General features: G+C 28.6%; 3 protein-coding genes across 3 annotated transcripts; 1 reads left to right on the top strand and 2 right to left on the bottom strand.

Moving 5' to 3' along the window:
- Window positions 1-210: 210 nt before the first annotated feature.
- Window positions 211-1,288, bottom strand: LOC135931462 (GTP-binding protein 10-like). Its single transcript, XM_065468587.1, has one exon. It carries the CDS (start codon window positions 1,275-1,277, stop codon window positions 243-245), a length of 1,035 nt encoding a protein of 344 aa, XP_065324659.1. The 5' UTR covers window positions 1,278-1,288; the 3' UTR covers window positions 211-242.
- Window positions 1,289-1,993: 705 nt separating this feature from the next.
- On the top strand, window positions 1,994-15,957 carry LOC135930931 (uncharacterized). The gene is made up of 16 exons (XM_065467734.1): window positions 1,994-2,136; window positions 2,178-2,244; window positions 2,291-2,379; window positions 2,435-2,747; window positions 2,792-2,983; window positions 3,075-3,406; window positions 3,586-3,881; window positions 5,675-6,047; window positions 6,169-6,339; window positions 9,318-9,419; window positions 10,507-10,569; window positions 11,993-12,212; window positions 12,321-12,463; window positions 12,550-12,787; window positions 13,416-13,523; window positions 15,630-15,957. Exons 1-16 carry the CDS (start codon window positions 1,994-1,996, stop codon window positions 15,735-15,737), a joined length of 2,958 nt encoding a protein of 985 aa, XP_065323806.1. The 3' UTR covers window positions 15,738-15,957.
- Window positions 15,958-16,839: 882 nt separating this feature from the next.
- On the bottom strand, window positions 16,840-22,498 carry LOC135931317 (protein max-like). Its single transcript, XM_065468347.1, has 4 exons — window positions 22,338-22,498; window positions 22,174-22,281; window positions 22,005-22,128; window positions 16,840-17,669 (listed from the first exon to the last, which is right to left on the bottom strand). Exons 1-4 carry the CDS (start codon window positions 22,386-22,388, stop codon window positions 17,515-17,517), a joined length of 438 nt encoding a protein of 145 aa, XP_065324419.1. The 5' UTR covers window positions 22,389-22,498; the 3' UTR covers window positions 16,840-17,514.
- Window positions 22,499-27,073: the final 4,575 nt, after the last annotated feature.

Genomic DNA, 27,073 nt, shown 5'->3' with positions numbered 1-27,073 from the left:
AAAAAAATTTTTGACATGTAAATTGGAGAAGGAACACAATAATCATGCAAGAAAATAAAAATTTAACTCATAGAAATCTTCATTTATATTTACCAGAATTATAAAATGTCAAATGAACAATTTTAAAGTTTATGATATGCAATTATAATCAATATTCTTTCTTTTTTTTTACAAGAAGATTTACCATTTCCAATTCAAAATATAAAGATAATTTATGTTTTAACAATATTATATAATAAGGATTAATTTTGAAATGAGGTATCATCCAATATAACCCTTATACGTTGTTTTAAATATTGTAATCCAACTTTATTTTTAGCAGATATTTCAAATATTTCGTGGAATTTGATTCGATCATTTGAGAATTGGTCAAATGAACTTATATTAGTAAATTTTTGATTTATATTTATTGGACCCTTGATATCTGTATCTTTATTAATGTCTATTTTATTAAGAACTAATATTGATGGCTTTTCAAGTAAGGCTTTATTATATAATTCAATTTCTTTAATTAATAATTGTAATGTTTCGATTGCTGTCATGTATTTACTATAAATATCGAGTGAAAATCCATGTATATCTACTAAATATAAGAGAAGTTTGGTGCGTTCAATATGTTTTAGAAAACTGTGACCTAATCCATTATTTAATGATGCTCCTTCAATTAATCCTGGCAAATCAGCTATTGATATTTTACGGAAATCTGATTTATATTCTAATATACCAATTTGTGGAGTTAATGTAGTAAATGGGTAATTTGCAATCTTAGGATGAGCATTTGTTAATGATTTTAAAAGTGTAGATTTACCAGCATTTGGAAGCCCAACCAATCCTACATCAGCTAATAATTTTAATTCTATCAAAATTTTATTACATTCACCAGGTTGACCATTATACAAATTATGTTCAAATCCTGGTTCCCCACCTTTGGCTAATAGAATTTGTTCATTTATTTTATTTACATCTCCTAAATGCTTAAATTTATTTGTTTGCTTATTATCATTAATATAATAAAACGACGAACCAAGTGGGACATGAATGATCGTGTTTCTCCCTGGCTTTCCTTGCAATTCAAACATTCTTGAAGGGTCACCAGGCTCAGCTTTAATTTTTTTGTTAGGATAATTATTTGCTAATAAATTAAGTGAAGTTTTTGAACATGCAGATGCTAAAACATCTCCTCCTTTTCCGCCTTTACCATTATATTTTAAAATACCATTGCCACCAGTTCCTCCAAACGCTAAAATTTTTAAATTGTCGATAAATTTTTTTTGCATCACTCAGAAATTCTGACACATATGTTTTTGATAATCAAATAAAATTTTTGACAATGAATAAATTATTTAATTTATATTGAGCACATGTTACTAATTATCAAAGAAACCGAGCATTAATATAAATTCAAATCAAAATATTGTCAAAGAATGAATATTTTAAAATCATGTAAGGTCATATGGATAGTGGAAGAATTTTTCTAATCCTCTTTATTAAAATTACTCATGGGGTTGTCTTTTAACGACATATATGGAGTTAGAATTTGCCGGTCCAATTTCCCAAGTGCTTAATCATTTCTAAGCTTTTTCTTTCTTGTTTAAATTTTTTTTTATATAAAATTTATAAATATTTTTTTTCTTTTAATTTTTAATATATTCTTATTTGTTTTTTTTATATATATATTATCTTCATGATTTTATTTAATTTTTAAATTATAACCGTGTTTTAAAAATAAAAAAAAGGTATAAAATTTATTTTTTATATTAATATAAATAATGCATCATCATTATCATTAAAAGTATTCACTTCACAATTGATAAAAATAATAATTACTAATAGATGTCTTATACAAAATTTAAATATTAGTCATTAAAAAATAATAAAGGCAATTATATATTTATTCATAATTTGACTATCCTATCTCTGCTGTATTGTTATCTCCCCGAATAAATATTTTCGATATTTATCTGCTAAACTAAATTAAAAGGCATCAAACCATATGGCAGAAACGTTAGAAACTTTTATAAATGATAGAGAGAAAGATATATTTGAAACCTACAACATACAAGATATTAAGAATCTACGACGTAAACTTAAGCAAGAAATTAATAGCAAAAATGAAGATCTTAAGAATATTGTGGGGTATGATATAGTATTTATTTATATTTAAAATTTATTTAAAGAAAAAGATATCAAAATTTACTGTTCACAGCTAACACAATACAAAACTTAAGACATAAATCTGGCAAAGTTCTTTATTTCATTTTAATTTTTGTTACAATTATATATTTATTAGATTGTGACTTCAGTCAATGAACTTGCAATAAAAATGCACAATTTCTCTGATTATTCTAAATTATTTTTGGAGCAGAGTTCTATTGAAAAGTTATTTTATAAATGTATATATATTAGTAAATAATTATTTCAAATGTTTTTATAGTGAAAATTGGAGATTTAAAAAGATTTCTCAAGATAATGAATACCCATTAACTTACTTTCTAAAATTATATCTAGAAATCCCTATTTTTTGCAATAACCTTCTAAGTGAATTGCATGACAATATCACAACCTTATCAAAAATTGATAGTTGTAATTTAGAAACTACAACCATATTATATATATTTGAATGCTTTATCTATAATGTCATCAAAAATTTTATACATAAACAAACAGATGATTCCATTTTAAAGATCAAAAATTTGTTTTGTTTATATAATAATGCAATTGATAATATTTATCACAAACTTTTAAGTGTAATTTTTCTATGTTAGATGTTATATTTTTGTTTTGTTTATAGGAGTCTCGACATATTTTAAAAAATCCAGACAAAGATGTGAGAATTATAAGAGAAACATTTTTGATTCAGATGATATTAGTTCAGCATCAAGATTATATTAAAACATTTGAACTATTTCTCATTGATAGGAAAAGTTTTATATGTGAACTATGCAATGATTCATCTAACATCACCGTATCTTCAAATAATAAAGTACTCATTTAATTGCTTAAGAAGCCATGTCAATTTTATCTTTATTAGAATACTCTATGTAAAATTCATCATTAAAAATTTTTTTAAAAAGATTTCACAGGTTTTTGAATGCATTGTGATGACTATCCTACAATCCTATTCCATTATATCAACAAAATGTCATTGTATTTCCTCTTTCAAAAATATTCCAAGCAATGAAAGCTTTAAGAGTGTTAATCCATTTGAAGAGAACATCAAAGCTTGGCAAAAATCGGCTTTCGAGGTTCTAAATATGCCATGCACTGGGGAACTATACCAGAAATTTGAACAACATCTTCTTGCAAATCCTAATATCAGAAAGAAAAGTACCGAAATTGATAATGATGCTTCGCTAGACAAAGAAGAGACAACTTGCAAAGATTTAATCATACATTGGACCAATAAGTGAGCATTATAATGTCCCATCTTTTTTTAAAATATGTAGGGGGGGGGGGAAGAAGAGGATGAATATTAGTTTGATTCGTTAATATAGCATATAAACTGGAGTATTGCACTCTAACCTTTAAAGTAATTGAACTCTTTTTTGAAACTGTTTGCTTCTTACATAAACCATTTCCTAATAGCTGCCTCAATACTTACCCCGGCATGGAGACTATGTGGGGTCTTCTTAAAATGGGCGCCACGATTCCCAAACCGATACTTTACAGTTCCAATCTTAACCTGATATCTCGCTCGCTTTACGCCTGCTCTTACATGACCAATTCCCACGAAGTCATTATAAATAATGCCAATGAGGAGGGGATCAATTTCTCTCTCAATCCTTTACATAATGCTGGCTCCTTGAACCATGATATTTGGTTGAAGGCTGTAGCTTATTTCGATTTAAGACCGCCACCCATGTCTGGAGACGAGAAAGCGGGTATTATTATTAAAGTAGACATTTTATTTTTAAATTATGTTTATATTAAATGATATTCTTGTTTATCGCACACATCGAAAATAAGTGGCCTAAACGTAAGAATGAAATAATAAATTTTTTTTAAAGTGAAACGATATATAATATTGTTCAATTCCTTCCCTCTCTTCTACTTCCTTTTCTCCTATATATTAACCATTCATATAAAGCTCTCACCAATCCTCGAAAAATAACGTTGTTACAATTCACGTTACTATGTAAAAAAATAGTGAAACCTTTACGTTTACGTTACTCTTTTTTTAACTTTCTTTCTTTCTTTCTTTCTTTCTTTCTTTCATTCTTTCTTTCTTTAGCCTTTATTATTTGAACATGAGCTGAGCGACAAAGAAAAACAATCATAAGCAATAAAATTATTGGAAACTGTTTTATTTAAAAAATATAGGCAAAAGAATAAATTAGTTTATTAACATTATATCTGTATCCATATTTGTAAAAACTATAAGGATATTTTCCGGACCGGACCTTTTTTAAAAAAAATATAATTTCGGTTCGGGTCTAGTTTAATAGTGTGAACAAATTTAGCGTTTCAAACGCTGCGTTGCAAGCGCTAATAATACCTTTCAAATGGCCGCATGAAAAATTGGTAAAATTATCGTTTGGCGTTGAGCAAACATTTTTAATAAACACAAATATGTTTGCTTTTTCATTACTTATTTTTATTCTTCGTTTTGTAATATTATATAAAAATGTAATATAAATAACTTGCTTATTTTCCTAAACAATAATAATAATATTAATACAAAATAATTATTTATATAAAAATAAAATATATATTTTAAAATACGTTCCCAAAGAATAATTCCACTTTTATTTAATCTAATAATAACAAATGATCCAAATCAAAGAATACAAAATGTTATCTATATCTTATTCGAAATTAATTGAAAAATGTCCATAAAGGTCGATTATATATCAACAGATACAACTCTTATATTCCTGAAAAGGAATATTTAGAAAATTAAAGAAATAAGAACGCAGACGATAATAATAATTTTCAAAAGACAAATCCTTTTTTTTTAGAACTTATTTAAAATTTTAAATTAACGGATATTAATAAAAAAGACAACCTCAAGTTAAACAAGGGACGCGTTACCTTTTATTTAATTTAAAAATTACGGCAAAACATAATCGCTCAAATTGTGCGCACTATAACCATTTAATATTGTGAGATAAATTGATATATATTTTAAATCTCCTGCAAAACGAGGCTCCAAAAAAATTATTAAACAAATTCCAACCTGGCCGACAAGAAAATTTTGATTTCCGGTCTGGCTTTTCAGAACAAAATACAAAAAAGAATCGTTTGGAATCGAGTCGGGGCAAAAAATTATGGGCTAGGCTGGACATTAAAAAGTAATCCCTACGCATATTCGTCAATGTTAAAAATGAGTAATGTTATGCGAAATAAAAAAGGTAAAATATTGTTTTGTATGAAGAGCCTCTTTGAACACATTATCATGGTGGGTGATCTTAATGGTAGGCTAAGAGGGTTTAATTTTATCAAAAAAAAAATTAAGAATGCTCACGTGCATGAATTTTGACCAAATTGCCTCAAGTTGCTCCAAGACTTTTTTTCTTCTTCTTTGTATGAAGGATCTTTCACAGATTATTGTACATAATTATGCTCATTAAAAATCTCTTAACTATAATGGTTTAATATATTTATTATAACTGTTATAGTAGTAAAGCTAGCATTCGATTAAATAATTTAAAGATATATATATAAACTATTGAAGATACTCGGCCTAAGGAATCGTATTTGGATATGTGGAAACACGTGGGGAAACCCTTGATTATCCGCGAATTCTACCGCCTCACCCAAAGCTTCCTGGAGGAAGAAATAAATGCCATTAAACTGGCTATATCCGATGCTTGCGCCGTTGACGATAACGATGTTAATAAAGATAAGGGGAATACGGACTCTCCCGCTGACCTTGACCGTGGCGTTCTTTGCAAGATGGATACCACGAGCATAAATTCTAGTTTCTGGAACACCCTCAAGTTCAGCCACCTTCTTCTAAAGGAGCCAGATGAAGGGCAGGACAGGGACGATGACGACGAACCTCCAGAAGTGGGAGGCGATAACTCTTCCAAATGGTTCGTTTCTAGGTTTCCACTCCAATTTGTTATATGCTAGATTTTTTCACCTTTAAAACGGTAAATCGTGGTTGGACAAAAGATTTTCCAATCAACTGATAAAAACTATATCGTTAAAAAAAAAAAAAATTAGAATATTATCCGACATATCCAACGTGTTCAAAACGGTCGTAACTAACATTCTAACATTTTTCCGCCCTCCGCCTTCCGCCCATTCAGATTACCCTTATTTTGACGTTGAGACGGACTTGAAAACAGCTGTGCCCAGGAATTTGAATCAAATTTTGGAGACTCATTTAAAAAAGTTTGATAAAATAATATTTTAATTTATTAAGTTTCTTTCTTCTCTTTTATTTATTTAAATTTCATTTCATTTTTATCTATAACGCTTGCAGTGATTGACGGACACCTTTTTAATTAATTTGAAACGATAATATTTATTATTTATCCCAATATTTTATTATGGTTATTTCTATATCACGCACGCGTTATATAAGTAATGGTAATGAGGAATAAAAAGGACCTCTAGGAAAAATAACTCTCGAACAAAAAAATATTGCGTAAAATTAGGAGTAAAAAAAACAACTGCTTAATAAAAAACAAAATTTAAGAATAAAAAACAGTGCAAAAAAAACAAATATAATTTAATATGAAAGAAAAAATATATCTGTGAAAGGTGATTATCTGTTGAAATATTTATATTGAGTAATTATTATGATTTGCCTAACTGTGATCGTAAAGTCATTTAGTCCATTTTTGATTGGCCTATTAAATCGCTGGAATTTTGAAATTATTTAAAAAAACATTGTGTTTTAAATATATCATATATAAACATTTTGTCTAAATTAATTTAAAATCATTTATAAAATTTATTTATATGACGTTAAATTCACTGGATATCTAAAAAAACATACATATACAATAACGGTTCAAGGTGATGGATTACAAAATGTACCCAATATCAATAGCTTATCTGGATGCACTTCCAACCTTTAACTTCAAAAATCTAAAGATAGAATTGTCTAGTGCTGTTAAAAAGTCCGATTTGGATCGATTTTTCAAAATGGCCCGATTAAGATTTTTAGCTAAAATAAAATATTATGTTAAGCATCGAAATTCTGGGCAAATAGATGTTCCAAGCAGTTCTGACAGCTGTATTTAAAATTTTTTTTAGTTACATATAATGTTATTTTGGTTATTATCTTAATCTGGCTTATTTGACTACACTAGAATTGGTCACACAAAGCTGCTAGACCTAACCTCTAAACTTCCAGGGACTTAATATTTACCCATTGAGTTCATAGTAGGTGAAGGACAACCATTCCCTTTTAGGCAATTACACTAATAAAATTTATGAATTGTATTAATATTCATAATTTACAATGTTACGTTGATAATTATTAGATTATCGTTAAATTGTTAACTGTATGATTGATTTTTTATTTAACAAGAGATCCTTTATGTTATTTATATGCAAGTTACTCTTACACTGACTTTCATTTGTTGTATTTTTTTTAAGAAATGTTATTTAACTTCAACTATTGGAATTGTTTCATTTATTATTATAAAATCATATTTACGACGTAATTATATTTCTTTGTACTAATCTTAAAATATAATTCACTATCGAATATTCTGGATTTTGCAAGCTAATCTCTACAAGAATTTATCGAGATTAATGTGACAGAATCTGATACAGTGTAGATGGATGGTACATTCTTTAGATCACCAAATATCATGTCCTTTTGCCGAACAAAGTAAAATCTAAATTATTCATGATCAATAGAGATACGTGAGTAACATTTGTATTTGGAAACCAAAATTTTCTCGGCCAGATTTTGAGCGAGCAGCTATAGAGGCTCCGCGTAAAACTATTTTTTACAGCTACAAAATTAAATGCGTTGTATGTTGTATAACCTTCGTAGTCTAAATCGTTGTTGGCGATTTGAATGGCGTTTTCCCGTGTTAAGTGAGGAGCCATGATAAAACAATATCAAGATGTATATTCTAGATACCAGATGTAAAGGCGTTGTTAAACGGGCTCTAAGCCGATTTTCAAAAACGACTAACTTAATGTTTTAGCGAGAAAAAAAAATTTTTTTTTTTTGGGGGGGGGGAACATTGATTCTTAGAAAGTGATTGATTGATTCATCATAATACGATGTTCTCCGCTAAAACCTTTCGCTAAATGTGAAGTAAACGAATCGCAAGTAGCAAATATAAATACACACCCTCTATTCCCATATTTTTGTTAGTTAAAAAAAAAAACGCCCCTTTTTTTATCTTTTCATTTGAAATAGAAATTCCGATTGCTACAAAGGTGTAAAACACATTTATTGTATTTCTCCCAGTTAAAATAAGACTTGGACCAACGATCTAGTGCTGTTAAATGGTTGGTTTTTGATCAGATTATTATAAAATGACAAACTCAATATATTATCCAGGAAAAAGGATATTACCCAAGCCTGAAGATTTTGTTCGTAGAAGGAACAAAGGTGATTGTCGAGTACGCGAGACTTGAACAATATTTTTCAGGGTTAAAATGTTGATTCAGCTTTTTTTTAAAAACCGGCTCGAAACGAGTCGTTTAGCAACACTGCCAATGATCTATTCACAATTTTGGAATACTTTATTCAATTGTACATGTATGTATTATGTTAACGGCAGTGTGTTATTTTTTTTTTCAACGTTTAAATTACATTTTTCGAGAAGCACGTTTAGAAATACCTATCTTCTGAATTTTTTTTTGACCCTTAGCCCTTGACTGTTTATAATTTATATTTAATAAATTAAATTAAATAGATTCGTTGGTAGTGTTTGTTAAACTGTTCTTGAGCCGATTTTTTAAAGAAGGGCTGACTCTATATTTTAACCGGAAAAATATTGCCTAAGCCTCGAGATTTCGATAATATATGTTCTAGAACCTTCGTTCCTCTTCTATGAGCAAAAATCTTCAGGTTGAGTAAAATCTTTATGGATGAAATATTGAGTCAGCTGTTTTTAAAAAAATTGGCTCAAAACGAGCCGTTTATTAACATTAATTCATGGCAAAGTTTGTTAGAAATTCATAGGGTTGGTCTTAATATTAACATGATGATTTCCGATAGGTTTGAAAAAAAAAATTAACACAATTGCCGCTAACTTATATATCCTTTTTTTACAACTAAAAGAAAGAAAGAAAGAAAGAAATAAAGAAAGAAAGAAAGAAAGAGAAAGAAAGAAAAGAAAGAAATTTAATATCTTATCTAAAAAAAATCAACCTATCTTAATAAACATTCAAAGAATCATAGACGCGATATTTCAGATCTATACAACCAATCACGACAAGATTTACCAAGAAACCGAATCTTTCGTGAATCTTACCACCGGCCGAAATTTGTACATGTAATTAATTCCGTTTATATAATTTTATTTTTTTAAATTAATTTTCAAAATAATTTTGGTTTCCATTTTTTTAAAAAAATGAAATATATTTTTGTTTTTGTAAAAATAAAATTTCGATAAGGTCGGGGAGGTTAAAAACGAGTCCCCATCGCCTTAAACATAAAAAAATTTTAATTTTAAATCCTAAAAGGGAGTAAACAAGTGTTTCTTAGAAACAATCCCCTTTTCCCTCTCGGTTCAACACACTTGGCTAGTGATATTAAACGGCAAGTTTTGAGCCGATTTTAAAACGGCTAAAACTCAATACTTCATCCAGAAAAATATTAGTTAAGCCTGAAGATTTGGCTCATGAAAGGAACAAAGGTCCAGCCATGTATTATCGAAATATGAGGAGTCTTAGGCCATATTTTTCTGGCTAAAATATTGAGATGCCCAAAAGGAGCCGTTTAACAACACTACAACACACTTGGCATTCATATTACTTACACTTTGTTTTCCCCCTTTTACCATATTTGATCGCTTAAAATCACAATGATTAAATTTGATCAAAAATTCGCAATTATTTTATTTTGGAATATTTTTAAAATGTTTAACTCTCTCCCCTTCTCTAAAATATTATATATATTAGTGGTCTGCAACGGGCTTAATTTTTTCAAGCCCCACCCGACCCGGGCCGAAAAATAATTTTATAAAGTTTTGCCCGGTCCGAACCCAAAATTTTTAAAATTTTGCCAGCCAGCTCAGCCCGAATTTATTTAAATATAGAAATTAATTTTTTATAATTACTCAAAATAAACGATACATGTTATTTGGCGTCTACTTTTCTATAAATAAAATCACATATTTTTATTTTTGCTTAAAAAATTCGACATAAGATTGATAAATTTAGATATATTTAAAAAAAAAATTCCAAGGCTGACCCGGCTCGAATTTTCTTAAAAACTATTTTGGGGACGGGCCTACTTTTGCACTTCTCTAATATATATACTGAATTTTATATAAGAAGAGAAGCATGGCATCCTTAGAGTGAAGTGTACTTTGATTTACAATAATCTTCTTTTTTTTAATGTAATTTATGGATCATAAGAGTTTCCAACCTAGCCAGACTCATGGAGACACTCTTAGAATGCTCAATCTTGAAAAAATGCGGGTAACTAAATAATGATATATAAATAATTATAGATCGGGGTTTGTTGAAATGCTTTTTTAAAATAGAGATCTTTTGAAGATTTTTTTAAATATAATTTTGATGAAGTTTTACCTCAAATTCTTAATTTCTTTTTAAAATTAAATCAACCAAGATTCTTGTGCATAAAAAAATCATTTATAATATTTTTTCTTAAAAAAGGAAAATTTGAATTTTGTGATCGGAGATTTTTGGCTATAAAATCTTCAAAAAAATCTTCTTTTTTTTCTAAATTCTAGAAATGATACCGTGATAACCACACACACCAAAACTTATATTATTATATACAGTATTTATTAAAGAAAGAAAGAGAGAAAGAAAGAAAAAAAAGAGATAAAGAAAGAAAGGATATATTATAATTCTTTAATATTTATATACCTTTTTAAGAAAATTTATAAAAATCAAAGAAATTAACACCTTTATGCTTCTTAGAGTCGATCTTGGACCACTCCTTTTCACGCTACTCTTAAAATTAAAACGTTTTTCGATGATAATGATAAAGGGAAGAGAGAAAATTCTCACCTTTTAAACATTCGAAAGCGTTTTAAACGCCGCCGTTAAAGAAACGGAAGGAACCGGCCCTTATCTCTTAAGGAATTTGTAGATTTAAAAAAAAAATTAATACATATTTTTATTTATTTCCTTCTTTCTTTTCTTCTTCTATCTGCCTATATGGTTATTTATTTAGATTACCATATCTATATTTCATTTTTTTTCTCCATTATTTAATCTGCTTTAGTCGAATCATCTCACAAATTTAATGAAAATATTGTTTCGACGTTATCTCACCTTTAGGTACGTTGGAACATAAAGCATTTGTTTCATTTATTTATAACATTATTGAAATCCATATTAATGCAATCGCATAATTATGTAACGAAAACGCGTCCTTAGTAATGCGCGCTTAATCAACATAATAAACATACAAATAACAAATATACGCCTTATTAATCTAACTCACGTCAGTCAAACTTGCTTTTCTTAATCACGTGATATGTCCGCGATCCCTCGTCATCTTCGCCAAACGTTACAGTTAGGGTAAACCCTTTCCTTTCTTTTCTTCTTTTCCTATTTGCCTATCTATCTTATAATTAGGGAATTGTTATAGTTAAATTTTCGATAACAATTTTTTTTAACACCTAAATAAATAATATAATATATATATATTCTTCCTTTCTTAGATAAAACATTAAAAAATTTGAATGTACAATAAATAATAATAATAATAGGAAACCGCCAGGCCGGTCCTAAGTCCGGTTCGGGTACACGGTTATATAAATATATCCGGGCCGGGCCGAAATTCTTTTATTTTTTATAAAAAATTTGGGCTGTGTAAATGGTAGCTCATACGGGCCTCTGATATTATCTTATTCGTATGTCTTCGAAGCGATCCTGAGTATATACGCGATCTGTTGACCAAAGGGAACTCTCTGAGATCCAGAGATGATGCCTTAGCTAAAACCTATCACGAACACCTGATCAAGCAATATTTACGGGATATGTACACCCATTGGACGTGTACTAACGTCGGTAACCTGGGCGCTTCTATAATGGATCCCGTTGTATTGACGGATTTCTTCGATTGTTCTGTAGTGAAGCATATTCCCGTAAATTATTTTCTTCTTTTTTTTTAAATTTCATTTTGCATTTTCCCTCTTTTCTTTTCTTTTCTTTTAATATATATGTATTTTAAAAATATATATTCCCCAAAAAAGGCGTGGGATAAAATTGATATATCGGCTCAAACGGGACAATTGACGCACGTGTTTGTACCGGCTTCCTGCAGTTTTTACGTTCACGCTTTACTCTATTCCGCTAACCAGAGCCTCTTAAATCATTTCGGACATTCTTATTCTAAGTATATATATATAATGTTTCTCAAGGTTCGAATCATTTTCTCAAAGGCAAATTCTATAATCATGATATCTTGTCATATCTCTTTAGAACTCTGCTCAAGATTTATATAAGCGAGCTACGCTCACGCGTCATATCGGTAAACGAACGCTTTATCGGCAAAGCGTTACCGGATTCAAAGGCCGATAACCCCCACCAAACATTTCCGCAAAATATCGCGTTACAATGTTTGTTCGATCTCCAGGTAGTGTCGCGTTTTTTAAATTCCGCGCATCATTATTCCCACGATCCCTACGCTTCGAGTGAAGATACGTCCTCTAGCGAAAGGGTGAAATAAAAAAAATTTACATTCTATAAATTTAATTAAAAAACAGTAAGATTTAGATGATCAGCGGGAAATTTCGCGTTGCGGCTTTTTAGCCTATGTACTAAATTGCGTAATCTTAATCGCGGCAATCATCATAATCTCACAAAAAAAAAATATATATATACTTAAAAACCTAAAATATTTGACACCAGTTATAAGATTATTTAGAATCAAAGGGGGGCTATGCCGATAGCGAATACCGGATCGGGCCTTTTACGAATATCGGTTCGAACCGATATTTAAAAAAAATTATTCTTGGGTTATTATGTTTGTTTACATTTATTTTTATAAATAAATTTCATTATAAAAAAGTTAACGAAATGAAAATTAAGATTCAATTTATTTTGTTAATATTTTTTTAAAAAAAAAAAATTTCCTGATTTTGGGTCAATTTTTTTTAAAAAACGGCACCGATTAAAATTTTAGCTAAAATATTATTATGTGAGCATCGAGGTTTGTGGCAAATAGATGTTCCAAGCATTTCTCCCAGCTATGGTCAAAATCTTTAGGCATATTATTTCCCCTTGGAGCAAAGTGGTATATTATCGTAATTATGATATATATAATTTTGTATTTAATTAACCATTAGATTGGCAAAATAGAGGTAGCCTTGTCTTCGCTAATAGATCCGTTCGATTACCAACTCCTTCGTTCACACGTGGAGGCTAATGTTCGCTCTTGCGTAAACAAATTATCGGTTTTTTATACATATATTTTGTTATTCAAATATCATATATTTTAGCGATTAATCTTACCAGACTACATTTTGTTTGTGTTTGCTTTTTCCTTCCTTCCTTTTTAAAATAGGTTTTCTTTTCTTTTCATGCACGTGACTAAAGTTAAAAAATATAGCCCTAAGCCTTGGAGATTTCGGCCCTTGCTTCATTTGACCGATATATTTCATATAACTTCTATTGTAGATCCAGAATATTTAAAGATAATTAGCATCGATTATTAGATGCTTATATCTGTGTCATTGTCGTATTCGTATTCTCATATTTTCATTTTAATCCCTATTTGCTAACTTTCAAATCGTATTCTAAACATTCATTTACATTCTTCAAATTCCGCAATTTATAGATGTCCAAACCTCCATCTATCGGTAAAATTTTCAGGATTGCGTGATATTTTTACTGAAATAATATATCCTAGTTAACCGTTTTTAAAAAAAGGCTAAAAATCGAGCCTTTTAACAACCACTAGTTATGACTTATTTTTTTTCAAGATTTTTTTTTCCCAAAGAGATGGAATATAAATAACCAATTTTTCATTTTCATATCTAAAATGATATCATTTTGAAAGCTTAAGTAAAAAAATAAATAATATTACAAATAAGCTTTTAAAAGGTGGGTTAAATTTTGTATTATCGTAGAAAAAGTAACCCCCCCCCTTCCGAAAAAAGGGGGTTATATTTTTAGCCTAGCGTGAAAATGAAAGGGGTCGGTTATAACTATAAAATCGATGTATTATATTTTTTTTAATACATTTAATTTTGATCTGGCAAATTTAAAAAGAAATGCTTAAATTTAGATCATTTTTTTTCTTCATAACAATAAGTTTGGGATTTTGACAAAAAAAAAATTTGCTCTGGTTTCTATATAATTTTTTAATTTGAAAAAAAAAAGGATTGGTTCTCATAGATTTTGCATTATTCCAGTGGTAGGGGGGGGGGTTTAATACATTTTTTAAAAATAAAATTAAATTGACTTTCTCTTTTGTTTTACAACAAGGTTACTTAGAAATACTAAAAATGGAATCCAAATTCCTTACAAATTTTAAATAGGGGGTCTAAGATTTCTGATTCTGTGATGGTTACCCGGGTTACGTCTAATGCTGACTTATTTTTCAAAAAAAAGCAATTATGTATCAAACTTAAGAGATAGTAGAGTTGCATTTTAATAATATTTGGATATATATATATGGTTATTGACTTGTGATGGAAAAAAAACAAACTATTTTTTTTAAAGGAAGCAAAAACAATCTTTTAGGGGAATAAAAGATACTCGTTTTTTATCTTTATTTTCAAAAATTTTTTTTATTACTTTACAATCTTAAAATTTAATCTACCAAATATTTTTTTTTATTGCAATTTTTTTTAATGTACCATGAAATTTGTTTAATTTTATCACATTCATTTATATCTCGCCTCATTTTGTTCAAAAATGGAGTTTTATTTTATGAGAAGATGATTTTTTTTGTTTAAAAATTTAAGTTATAATGATTTGCCTATTCTTTCTTTAATTTTATTATCCATCCCCACTACCCTTGTGATTAAAAAATATAACATTATCTTTTAAACACTAATAAAATCATTCATATCCAAGCATAATGCTATCAAATATATATACATATAAAATAACCAAGATTTTATACGAATTACAATATTCATCATATAATAAAGTCTTAAAAATTATTCAAAAAATAGGTATATGGCCGTATTTTAATTTTTTTAAATATATATGGACTGGGCCTATATTTTAAAACCAAATATTTGAAATTGACATTATTAGCTATGAAAATCAAAAATAAATAAAATATATTCTTTAAAAAATCAGGGCCGGACCGAACATATGGTACCTATATATATATATCAAGGAAATATTTTTGTATTTTTTATATGAGATTTGATTTTCCTTGTCTATGTTTTTGACAGTAAGAGGGAACTAGGGAGTAAGCGTATTTTTTTTCACCAGTATTTTATTTACATCCTTGTAGTTATTAATTGAATAAGCAAATGATCAGAATATAATTTACTACTTAGCATCTAATGATACTTTTTTCAATATAATTAACATCGTAACAGAGACTGTTCAGCATTTTCGAGGTAAAAATTCTGCCGACTCTTCCCCGAGAAAAATTCGACGAGAACCAACGACCCCATCTTATACTGAATACAGTAACCAGATGCTAAAATTTGATACGATTGGAAAACCGACATAATTTTTACGACGATATTTTAATTATATTAATTTTTATCATATGTTTTTTCATTTTATTATGAAAGTTGTTAAGATTAAAATTGTCCAATGAAAAGTTGGGCGTTGTTATTTCGTATATAATATTTACAAAAAAGAACATAATTTTTTTTATGACTTTATAAATAAATTAGTAAAAATGCGATAATAAATAAAAGATGGTGGCAAATTTTAAAAAAATTTAATCATTTTCTACTCGATATGGAATAAAAAAAATTAGCCGTTCCGGAGTGGTTTTCGCCTACGCTAACTTGCAAAGACCCTCTCTCAACCTAACATGTGTGCGTTTTTTTTTAAAATAAAAATTATTTGGCCGGCTCATTCATTAAAAGTATTATATTGGTATATTCTTTGTACAGAAATTATTCGCGGTTATTACCCAACTTTGTCCACAAACCCTTGTTTTATGTAAGTGACATTGCTAATTCAAATACTCCCATTATAATCAATTCCTTTTATCCCCTCTTCCCTTAAATGTGTTCCATATCAAAATTGGCGGTCAACTATGATGGCTATCGTTTAGTGCATAATTTAGGCATAATAAACCAACTACTATTTTTTACTATGATTTTCTAATATTCCATTATAAAAATACAATTTTATATTCATCCCATTAATTTGGGTTTCTTGGTTATGCGACAATTTCAACCTCCCTTAATTTCAAAAGAAAATGAAACTATATTTAAAAAAACGTTTTCAAATAGCTTAAGTGTTATGAATACATTTGGGAAGCCGAAAGATTCTTAAGCCTATAAAAGATTTTATTTTTTACAAATTTCTGGCTCAGTTCTTATCCATATTTCATAAAGGAAGAACACAGACTTAAGCCTGATCCGTAGAAATGATTTTTCACCAGTTGTCTGCGATCTATGACACGATAAGATGTAATGGGTTCAGGAAAATTTTATTTCCGAGATAACCGTTACAATTTATTAGTGCAAAACGTTACTTTAATTGTATAGTTCATTTTTCACTTTATTTTATTTTTTTTATACTATAATATAATAATAATAATAATAATAAAAGTAGATTCATAAAAATATTAAATAAAAAACATATAAATATAAATATAAATACACGTCTTTTTTAGGACAAATAAATAATTATGCGATTTGGTGGAGGTTGAGGGGGGCAAATATATTAATGTTGAAATAATATATATAAATATAACTTATGATGGTAAATGATGTGCATAAGATTTTTGGTATTAATATACCCTTTCATTCCAACGGAAAAAGGGAACAGAAAACTTCCCTTTTTATTTGAATTTTTCAAAAAAAAAAATGGCTTCTCACACGTATAAAAATAATAAGGAATTATCATTTTGAAGAGGGAAAGGAAGGAGATTTGTGTTTTTTTTTTAAAAATTTAAATGTTAATAAAGAAAAATAAATTGCATTTTCTTAATAAATAAAAAAATATTTTGTAAATATTTATATAAATAATATATATTTAAGTTTGCCTGTTTTTGACTTTTATATTGCATAATTGTATATTTTTAAAAATAAAAGATGCATAAATAAAATAGGGTTAGGTAAAAACTTAATTGCAAATAGGAACGGGTTGAGAAGGGGGGAGGGGATTTTTTCTTTAAATAAATATATATATATAATCGGAATTCTTTTAACGAATCATCTAATTTACATATTTCGCGTGAAAAAGGTTGTCGATATTTAGGAATTAAGGATTTCGCCATTTTTAAAATTTTTTTTTTCACAGTTCCGAATAGGAGTGTTCGTCCGGAATGCTACATTTCGACAAGGTCACGGGAGGATGGTCGCCCTGGTCATCGTCGTTCGTGTCGGAGGCGTTGACGGGATCGGACTTGGGATTGTTCTCGAAATATTTCATTTTTTGCATATACATTACTTTTTTTTTAATTTGCAAATTAAATTTTTATAAAATTTTATTATATTAACATATAAAATAATACAATATTAAACCTATATTAGAGAGCTGGGTCTGATTGGGCCGGGGATAATATTTAACAACCCCCCAAGATTATAAGTGGTAGTTTATTTTTGGTGTTCAACAACATACATTTTCGTTTAGGCTTTGCAATTCAAAAAAATAAGATGAGACGGTAGTCAACCTTAAGTAAAATCCAACCAGACCGGGCCCGAGAAATGGTCCCTTAGTGGACCTCTAAACCCACGTAGAACTCGAAAGCTATTATTTTTTTCAGCTGTTAAGCGATAATTACAACATGGAGGAACATCTTATGGACAGTCGCATTTTATAACATTGTTTGTCTATCAAAGATCGGATATGTATTCCAGCATAGCACTAGAATACCTATACCAATTGTATTACAGGCAATTTTGGTATAAACCATTTTGTCTACTTGCAATTTATACTCATTTTTTTTTGTACAGAAAAGATAAAGTTTAGGAGAAAATTTATCTTAGCCCGCCTTGTCCATTCTCCGGGTGGTCTAAAATATTTTATACACTGGACGGGTAGCGGGCGGATTAAAAGATACTTTTATGGGCAAAATGAGCAGAACAGACTTCTATTTATTATATAAAAAAATTCACTTTTCTTTTAAAAAAAATAATATGAAAAAGTTTAATTTAAAAAAAAAATTACATCAAAATAAATTAAAAAGGCAAAAAAATAGATTAAAATAAATATAAAAAAAAAAGTTCATTAAAATAGTTTTTAAACATGGGTAAATTTTAAAAAAAAAACAATGGATGGACAAGTAAAATAAAACTAGTGAGCGGACTTGTTGGCTAAAACCCGCCCATAGCAAACCTTATATGTTTACCTGGCTAATCTGGTCACTTGTGAGATTGATAAGGCTATTAAAAGAAATGACAAAATTCCAAAATAATTCGAATATCCAATCCAATTATTCGGAGTTGTTAAAAGATACTTTTTAAATGGATCTAGATACAATACAGATACATCGTCAAAAAATTTATCTAGATATAGATACAGCTTCTAAAATGTTATCTTGATACAGATACAATTTAAAATGTATCTATGTACAGATACATTTTTTTATTATACTCTTAGATAAGGTTTGAATAAACCTAAATTGGGATTCTATTGTGAAAATTCATGAAATGATCTAAAAAATTTATTGACTAGATATCACATTTATCAAAATATAACTATAATGATATTAATATAATATATGATTAATATAAATAATTATTATATATCATTAATAAAATAATATAATATATGATTATAAATAATTATTAGATTTCAGTAAGAACCACTGTCTGTCGGCAAATTATTTTTTTTTGTGGAAGCTAATGTTTTGATCATTTTTATAAATGAAGGATTTTCAACAATTGAAAATGGCTGAAAGCTATCTATATTAAAATCAGTTATTAAATCATCTAAAGTGGTTTGGGTTAAAGTCTGACTTGTAAAAAAAATCAATGGGTGATGAGCCAAGTCCAATATTTTCTTTAATAGATTTTTTCTCCTTGCCCTTTTTTATTAGGATTAAGAGTATTTGATGTTTTCTCTTAAAAATTAAAATTGTAAACATATATTTAGTATCTATACCCTTAAATGTTTTACAATGTTGCAATTTGAGGTAATGCTAACTAAAATTAGCATATTTCTTGGTAGACATGGCAAACATTTTACTAACAGAGATGTGTTTTCTTTATTTTGAGTTATAATTTTAAAATATGGTCTATAAATTGGCCATGGAAGAATGTCGTCATTTTCGTCATCAATATTAATCTTAAAAATTAATATAATAATTAATATAAATAGAATAAAATATCAATTCCATTGCAATTAAAAATGGCAAATTCCTTGAGATGGATTGTAATATCAGAATTTTGCTTGTTATTGATAACTCGGACATAATATTTAATTAATATTTATATATTCTTTTTTTATATACAAGTTTTAATATTTTACATATATATATAATTTTTTAATATATATATTAATATTAAGTTATATGCTCATATGAAATAAAATAAATTTTACATTCAAGTATTTTTATTTATAATATAAAAAAGCGTTAAATAGAAGTATATCAAAATGTATATTAAAAAGCATCTAAAAACAGATACAGATACCTCTAAAATAATATCTAGATACAGATACTTTAATCAAAAATCTATCTAGATATAGATACCATATTTTTATATCTAGATTCTTTAACAACTCTGCAATTATTCGATTTTAAAAGGAATTATTCGAATAAACAAGTTATTTACTATTCGTCACAATTAGATTATTTGTCCAGTCAGACCCAATCACAAGTAGAAAAAAATTGAGCAAATCCTCATGAAGCAGGTCAGAATTTTGAGTCACTGAGTCAATTTTTGTGACTTCATAAGAATTTTGTCTAAGCCTAGAGATTTTCCTGATAAATGTCTAAATCTTTGTGGCTATCTATAAGTAAAAAAAACTCCAGGCTTGCGTAATATTTTTCTGGTTTAAAATATTGAGTTAGCCTTTTTTTAAAAACCGGCTAAAATCGAGCCTTTTAACAAACACTACGGCTTTAAATGAAGCCCGGATTGTGCTAAATCGACTTTTGAACATCTGTGCAATAATTTACGAAAGATCTGAAGTTTGAAAATTAATATTTTAAGATAAATTTATTTATTCAAATGATCATGAGATTTAGTAAAAAATTTAGTTGATATCAATTATTAGAAAGAAAGATAGAAGGAAAGAAGGAAAGAAAGAAAGAAGGAAGGAAAGAAAGAAAGAAAGAAAGAAAGAAAGAAAGAAAGAAAGAAAGAAAGAAAGAAAGAAAGAAAGAAAGAAAGAAAGAAAGAAAGAAAGAAAGAAAAGAAAGAAATATTTTTAAAATTATTTTTTTTAGTATATTAATTTTACTATAAATTCAGGGGGAAAAAATAATTTTTACAATAATGAAAATGATTTATTTAAATTTAAATAATGGTCTATAATAACAAAATTAATATTTTTAATATTTACAAATGGGAGGTCAATATGTTTTTTTTATAAATAATCCAATTTGAATTAAGGCTAATATTTTTTGCCTCTAAATAAAATAAATTAATTTATAATAGTTTGTCTACAAATTGATATGTGTATAAAAATTGATATATTTAAAATGAAATATATTTTTATTACGAGGCATTTAAGTATCAAATGAATTAATAAATAAAATGTAATTATTTGGGCCTTATATTAGGACATGCAATTTTCATAAATCAGGCAAAACTTGAAAAATATTTAAAAAAATGTTTTTTTTTCTCACATGTAAGGAAGGAAGGAAGGAAGGAAGGAAGGAAGGAAGGAAGGAAGGAAGGAAGGAAGGAAGGAAGGGAGGAAGGAAGGAAGGAAGGCACCTAGTGTTGTTAAATGGCTCGATTTGAGCCAATTTTTAAAAATTCAATATTTTATCCACAATAATATTACGCAAGCCTGAAGATTTTGCTCATAGATTACACAAGGGTCTGGACATCAATTAGCCAAATCTCAAGGCTTAGGCCGCATTCATAGTGGATCCGATCCGACACGATTCAACAGCTGATCAATTTTTGAAATCTGTTTATGAGATCAATTTTTTTGTAATAATATTAATTTTGTCTTTAATTCTATACATGATAATAACCTAAGAAATATTGGTTTTAATAAAGAAAAATTGATTAGGCAATATTATTCTGTTTAAAATATTGAGTTAGCCATTTTTTAAAAATAGGCTCAAAATGAGCCGTTTAACAACACTTGTCACCAAACAAAATTTGTGTGGGTCAAGAAGCTCAGAATTAAAATAAACATTTTGGTTCTGGCCTAAGGATAAACAAACATAATTGAGTTTGCTACTATAACATTATAAATATTGGACCCATAAAATTCTTATTCTTTTTTATTTAAAAAAAAATAAGATTATAGCAAGCCCTACAGATCAGTTTAAGGGTAGATACTTTCAATATAATCCATTAAAAACTACAAAATACTCGGGCATAAATGTTAGGAAAGTATTTTGCTTAATCCTCACTAATGTATTTGGAGCGAGGAACGCCAAATTCTGCAATTTTTTAATTAAAACAATACCATCCACCCCCTCCCCCCCCCCATCCTTACCACATGACTTTAAAGGAAGCCTCTCATTAAATGATCTCGTAAATTTTGAAACTTACAAAAGAGATATTTTGGGTGCTATTTTCATTATTAAAGATGCCTTTCATAAAAAAACTTAACCATATAATATTCACAATATATATTTATAATTGGAAAATTACTTTTTTGTTCTAATACTTTATTTTGTTTTAACATCTCTTCAATATCTGTTTGATCAGACTTATTTTGGGATATAAGAGCTTGCAAATATTCAGTGGCTTTTTTGAGTATTTGTGCTCTTGAAATCTAAATGACTCAAATATAAATATACAAATGAGTGAATCATTTTACTTTTGATTTATGAATAATGGGAACAACATCTCTTAATCCATAAAAACTCTCTTTTATGTGATCTCTCCTTCTTCTTTCCAATGCATTGTGATGAGCTCTTTTACCATTCTAAAAGCATGATGTATAAATTCAAGGTCATCATTTTTAAAATAAAAAATGCTTACATTATTAATTTTATTTGAATAAAATTCAAATCCTTTTCCTTTGTCGTTCATCTAATGTCAGAGATTACAGCCCTCTATACGAATAATCAATGATACCTAAGCATAAAAATTTGGCATAATCACGTTATTTTTTCCTTTGTGAATAGAATTTTTGAATATTAAAAAACTATCCACTAAAAATGTAAAATACATAAAACATCTGGTAAATTTTATTATATTTAAAATTGAACAAGAATATTAATTACTTTGGTGAGATATTGAGTTATATACTTATTATTTTGAATAAATATATGGATTCAAGATATACATGACATTGCTAAAATATTTGCACTTTTAATTATTTCATTACGAAGAAAAGTCATAGTAATATCAAAACGTACTCTGTAATAGAAAATTGGCATACTAATAATAGTACATGTCTTTATACTTAAATTAATACATTCCTGATTACACAATTTATGAAGAAAAAAAATTGTAAAATTCATCGTAGTTAAATGGCCTAATCGGAAGGCTATTTTTAGATAAGATTTTAACCTATATAATATTAAGGATACATGTAAATTTTACTCATAATAGTCAGAAAGGATAGGGCCTCTATTTGCCAGATCTCAAGGCTTACGCTATAAGGCTAAAATCTTGGGCGGGCCGTTTAAAATAATCTAGTCTTTTAACAACACTACATCGAAGAAACGAAAGATGAGATGATAAAGAATTTCCAATATAGAAAATTTTTTTTTTTTCAAATTGTACAAATTATACTTTTATTTTTAGTTTTGCTTTTCGTTTTATAACTTAACCTTTTGATTTTATTTATTTTTATTTTTTTTAAAGTAAAACATATATACGTAATTTAAAAAAATATATATATTAAAAATGTCATGTAAAATATAAAATCTATATAAAAAACTGTATAATAAAAAAAATAAAATAATTAGAATAGTAAATTGTATGTTGGGTGGGAGGAGGTCAAGAAAGAGAGCCATGGATGGCAATGCAGTTAGATCTGCATATATCAATAGATATGCGCTGTCTGAGATAGAAGCCTTCCTGAGGATCACCAGTGATGGCGCAGATTTTTTTACCGAGGGTTTTGAAGAAGGTTAGGGCATGATTGCCAAAAGACCCCGTTGTGTCGGATACGATTGGTATGAGATTGCAATTTGTTAGGGAAGTGTATTTATTAATTTTCGAGTTTTCAGCTCGCATGAATGAGTTCTTATTAAAGGAGGGAGCAAATCGGTCGATGCAGGTATAGTCCCATGCTAATGGAATTCCATTACTCCATGGTATTAATGTCAGCCCATCTGGACGTATATTACTCTCGGTTGAGAGGCCACAGGGTTCGAGGGTTGCTGGAATTTGAGATGAGCGTAAAGCACGGAGAATGGTGCCATTAACTGCACTGTGTCGAGAATATCTACCTTTAGAGAATCGACAATGAAGAGGATGGTGTCCAAAACAATCAACGGGTTGGGAACATAATGTACATGTGGAGTTGGCCAGTATATTACAACCAAGATGGAAACCTATTGCTATGCGTAATTCTTCGTTTGTTAAGAGAATCCTAAGTTTGAGCTGGGCAAAGCTTCTAACCATTCATAGCCCGATAAGGAAGGCAAAAGTTGTGGAACTTGCAGTTGTGGGAGAGAGAGATGATCAACTGTTAAGGATTCATCAACTGTAATGGGAGATAATAAATGTGAAAGGATTGATGGGGATCCCTTAGAAGCAGCACTCGATATTAAATATTCAACGGAGTGGCGTATTAAGGGAAGATCCCAGTCATGTTGCTTTCGTGATGTGGGGATTGGAGCGGAGAAGGAATTCTCTTTCCAGATTGCTAAGGCGTGGAGAAAGTGGGGGTCTGTGCGATTATTGTTAAGTGATAGCATGACTAAGCGGGAGCTTGATTCTGAGGCTAAAAAAGCAGCAAGGCTGAGTGACACGGGTGATCTTAAGCCAAGACCCCCAAATTTCGAGGGTAAGGAGGCCTGCATCCAAGAATTAGGGCTGAATTTTATATTAAGGATGCCTTCTAAAGAGTCTTTGATTGTTGATTCAATTTGGGTGAGAATTTCCGGGTATAAGAAAAGTGGGGCAGAGCGGAAGGCGTGTTGGATTTTTGGGATAAAGAAAAAGTTTTTGAGAAGGAAGAAAGCTTGATGGGAGGGAAGGACTTGAAGGATTTTATGTAAAAGGTAGAAATTACGGAGAAATTTTGTTTTGAAATGTTCGATTGCTTTATTGCCGCCTATTGGAGATCCAAGATGTGTGAACTCGGATAAATTAATGGGTGTGAAGTTATGAGGAACGATGAAGGTTTCATCTGGTGAATAAAATTCACATTTGTTGTTATTTAGAGACAACCCTGTAATATTGGTTAGATTATTTATTATAGGCGCTATTTTTAGGAGTTCATCATATGGACCAGCAAGGGTTCCATCATCCAAATACCAAACATTGAGGGTCAAATTTGTCTCACGATTTATCGATTCAATGATCGGTTGGATACTTAAGCAAAAAAGTGCGGGTCCAAGGGGATCACCCTGTTGAATGCCTTGCCTTGATTCAATTATTGTATTGTTGAATTTAAGGTAGGATGAATTGTTATAAGAGGCAAAAAGATATGGAGAATATTCTGGAAAAGCGTCACAGAAAATAGGGAGAAAGTGTTCTCGTTTTAAAGAGTTAAAGGCGTTTTTAAAATCCACTTTTAGTATGCAGTTTTTAGTGGAGTGAAGTTGGATACGTGTGGCGTGGGAGGCTGCCTCACAACCGGAAGGTATGTTGAAGCCAAGCTGATGGGGAATTAATCGCTCGGTGAGCTTGCTTTTAATGCGGGTACAAATAATTTTAGATATAATTCGGCGGAAAATAGAGCCAACAGCGATTGGGCGAATGCCGCCATTTTTTTTGTTTAAGGCTATTAAGCGTGCACCGTGAATAAGAGGTAAAATTATTAAAATTTTACTTATTTTAAATATCTTAAATTATTAAATAATGGCGATACAATAATTTTTAATCATATTATTCTCTTTTTATTCTTTAAAAAAGTTAAAACAAAAAAGATCATTGAATCAGAAAAATAATTATAATTTTTATAATATAATAATAATAATCAGTTAGCTCTTTTTAGAAATTATAAATCTGTTAAAAGTGATTATTTTATCAAATGAGTTCTTAAAAATAAATGTAAAAGGTTGTAAATAATAAATAAGTGAGAATCAACCATGGCTTAATAATGATGCATTCTATAGTGTTAAACGGCTCGATTTGAGCCCATTTTTAAAAAGGCAAACTCAATATTTTAGCCAGAAATTTTTTACTTAAGCTCTATTCTTTATTTGATGTCCAAATCTTTGTACCATCAATGAGCATTAAAGCTTGTATATTATTTTTCTGTATAAAATTTAACATTAGCCGTTAAAAATAGACTCAAATTGAGCCGTTAAACAACGCTAAAAGTATATATATACTACTAGATTGGTGATTCATTAATTAAAGTGTACATACATAGAAGTCAGCTGCAGCGTTTTTGATTCACGTCGACTAATCCTCTTATCCATTATGTTAATAATGCTTATTTTTTATATTAATATTCTTTATTAAAATAAAATGATTTTCTATTAAAAAATAAAAATATAATATACTAGTTACATGTCGGGCTGAAATATAAAGATATATTCTATGATATAATTTATCTACGCGCAAACCACAAGATGATGCTACACAACAGTTGAATCCATGTATGTACATCTTTTAATGTATGAATAGCCATCTAGTAGTATATACACCTCATTGTACTAACCTAACTGATGAGTGTTGTTAAAAATCCCAAATGTAAATTTTTAAAAATTGACCCAAATCGGGTTTTAACAATTATTAAATTGAAGACATTTATAGTAAATGTTTAAATATTTTTCATACTCGTCTAAATACTTTTTTAAATAATGAACAGAGATGTATGAGGACTTTTTAATGAATCACTAGTTTGAAATTATTCAACAAATATTTGCTTTACGTTACATTCGAATCAGTTGTGTATATACTAATACTAGATATGCTATTTAAATTGTGTTACATTTATAATAGGACATAAATGTGCATTCATATAGTTATAAACAAAGGAAATTAGTAGACGTTCAAACAGCAAAATGGTGATACAGCTACTATACTTTAAATAAATAGATAGCCAATCTAGTACTATATATATAATTGAATTTAGTAAAATGCAGGAAAAAAAATAATTTTTTAAGAAATGTTGGAAAGAATTTCTGGTCTTAATAGACATTACAAGTTTAGTTAGTTATCATGTTTAGTTCTAACTTATTATATCAAGGATATATATTTACTTATATAATACTTTTATATTAATTTTTTTTTATGCCAATCAATTTTTGAATCTTTAATAAAAAAATATTTGAATATCCTCATCGAATACCCCTTTGGAATATATTCAACTATCAAAAATTACAAATTGAATTGTATTAGTCCAGCGTCTACGTTAGAATGTTTGATGGGAAGAGGTTAGGGATAGGTGGAGCCACTCGTCTCCCATATTTTGAATAAGGCAGGAAGTAAGTATAAACGAGTGCAAAGTAAGTATAAACGAGTGCAAGTTAAGGGGGTAGTAACAAAGTAAGAATATACACTATTTGTATAAACAAAAAAATTAAATAAGAGATATTTATTTTGATTCAGTGTTAACATTTTCATAAAATTTACATTTATGTAAG

The sequence above is a fragment of the Gordionus sp. m RMFG-2023 genome, chromosome 1, assembly GCF_954871325.1.
Source record: "Gordionus sp. m RMFG-2023 chromosome 1, tfGorSpeb1-WG-v2, whole genome shotgun sequence".
NCBI classification, from domain to species: Eukaryota; Metazoa; Nematomorpha; class Gordioida; order Chordodea; family Parachordodidae; genus Gordionus; species Gordionus sp. m RMFG-2023.
This window is presented reverse-complemented; position numbering and strand designations above follow the sequence as displayed.

Coding starts and splice junctions, on each gene's coding strand:
- LOC135931462 (XM_065468587.1), bottom strand. CDS start 1,277: ATGCAAAAAAAATTTATCGACAATTTAAAAATTTTAGCGTTTGGAGGA.
- LOC135930931 (XM_065467734.1), top strand. CDS start 1,994: ATGGCAGAAACGTTAGAAACTTTTATAAATGATAGAGAGAAAGATATA. Junction 10,570..11,992: donor TCAATCTTGAAAAAATGCGG/GTAACTAAATAA, acceptor ATGTCTTCGAAG/CGATCCTGAGTATATACGCG. Junction 12,788..13,415: donor ATACGTCCTCTAGCGAAAGG/GTGAAATAAAAA, acceptor ATTAACCATTAG/ATTGGCAAAATAGAGGTAGC.
- LOC135931317 (XM_065468347.1), bottom strand. CDS start 22,388: ATGAACGACAAAGGAAAAGGATTTGAATTTTATTCAAATAAAATTAAT. Junction 22,282..22,337: donor ATTCAAATAAAATTAATAAT/GTAAGCATTTTT, acceptor TCATGCTTTTAG/AATGGTAAAAGAGCTCATCA. Junction 17,670..22,004: donor TAAAGTATTAGAACAAAAAA/GTAATTTTCCAA, acceptor TTAAAAAAAAAG/TAATGTATATGCAAAAAATG.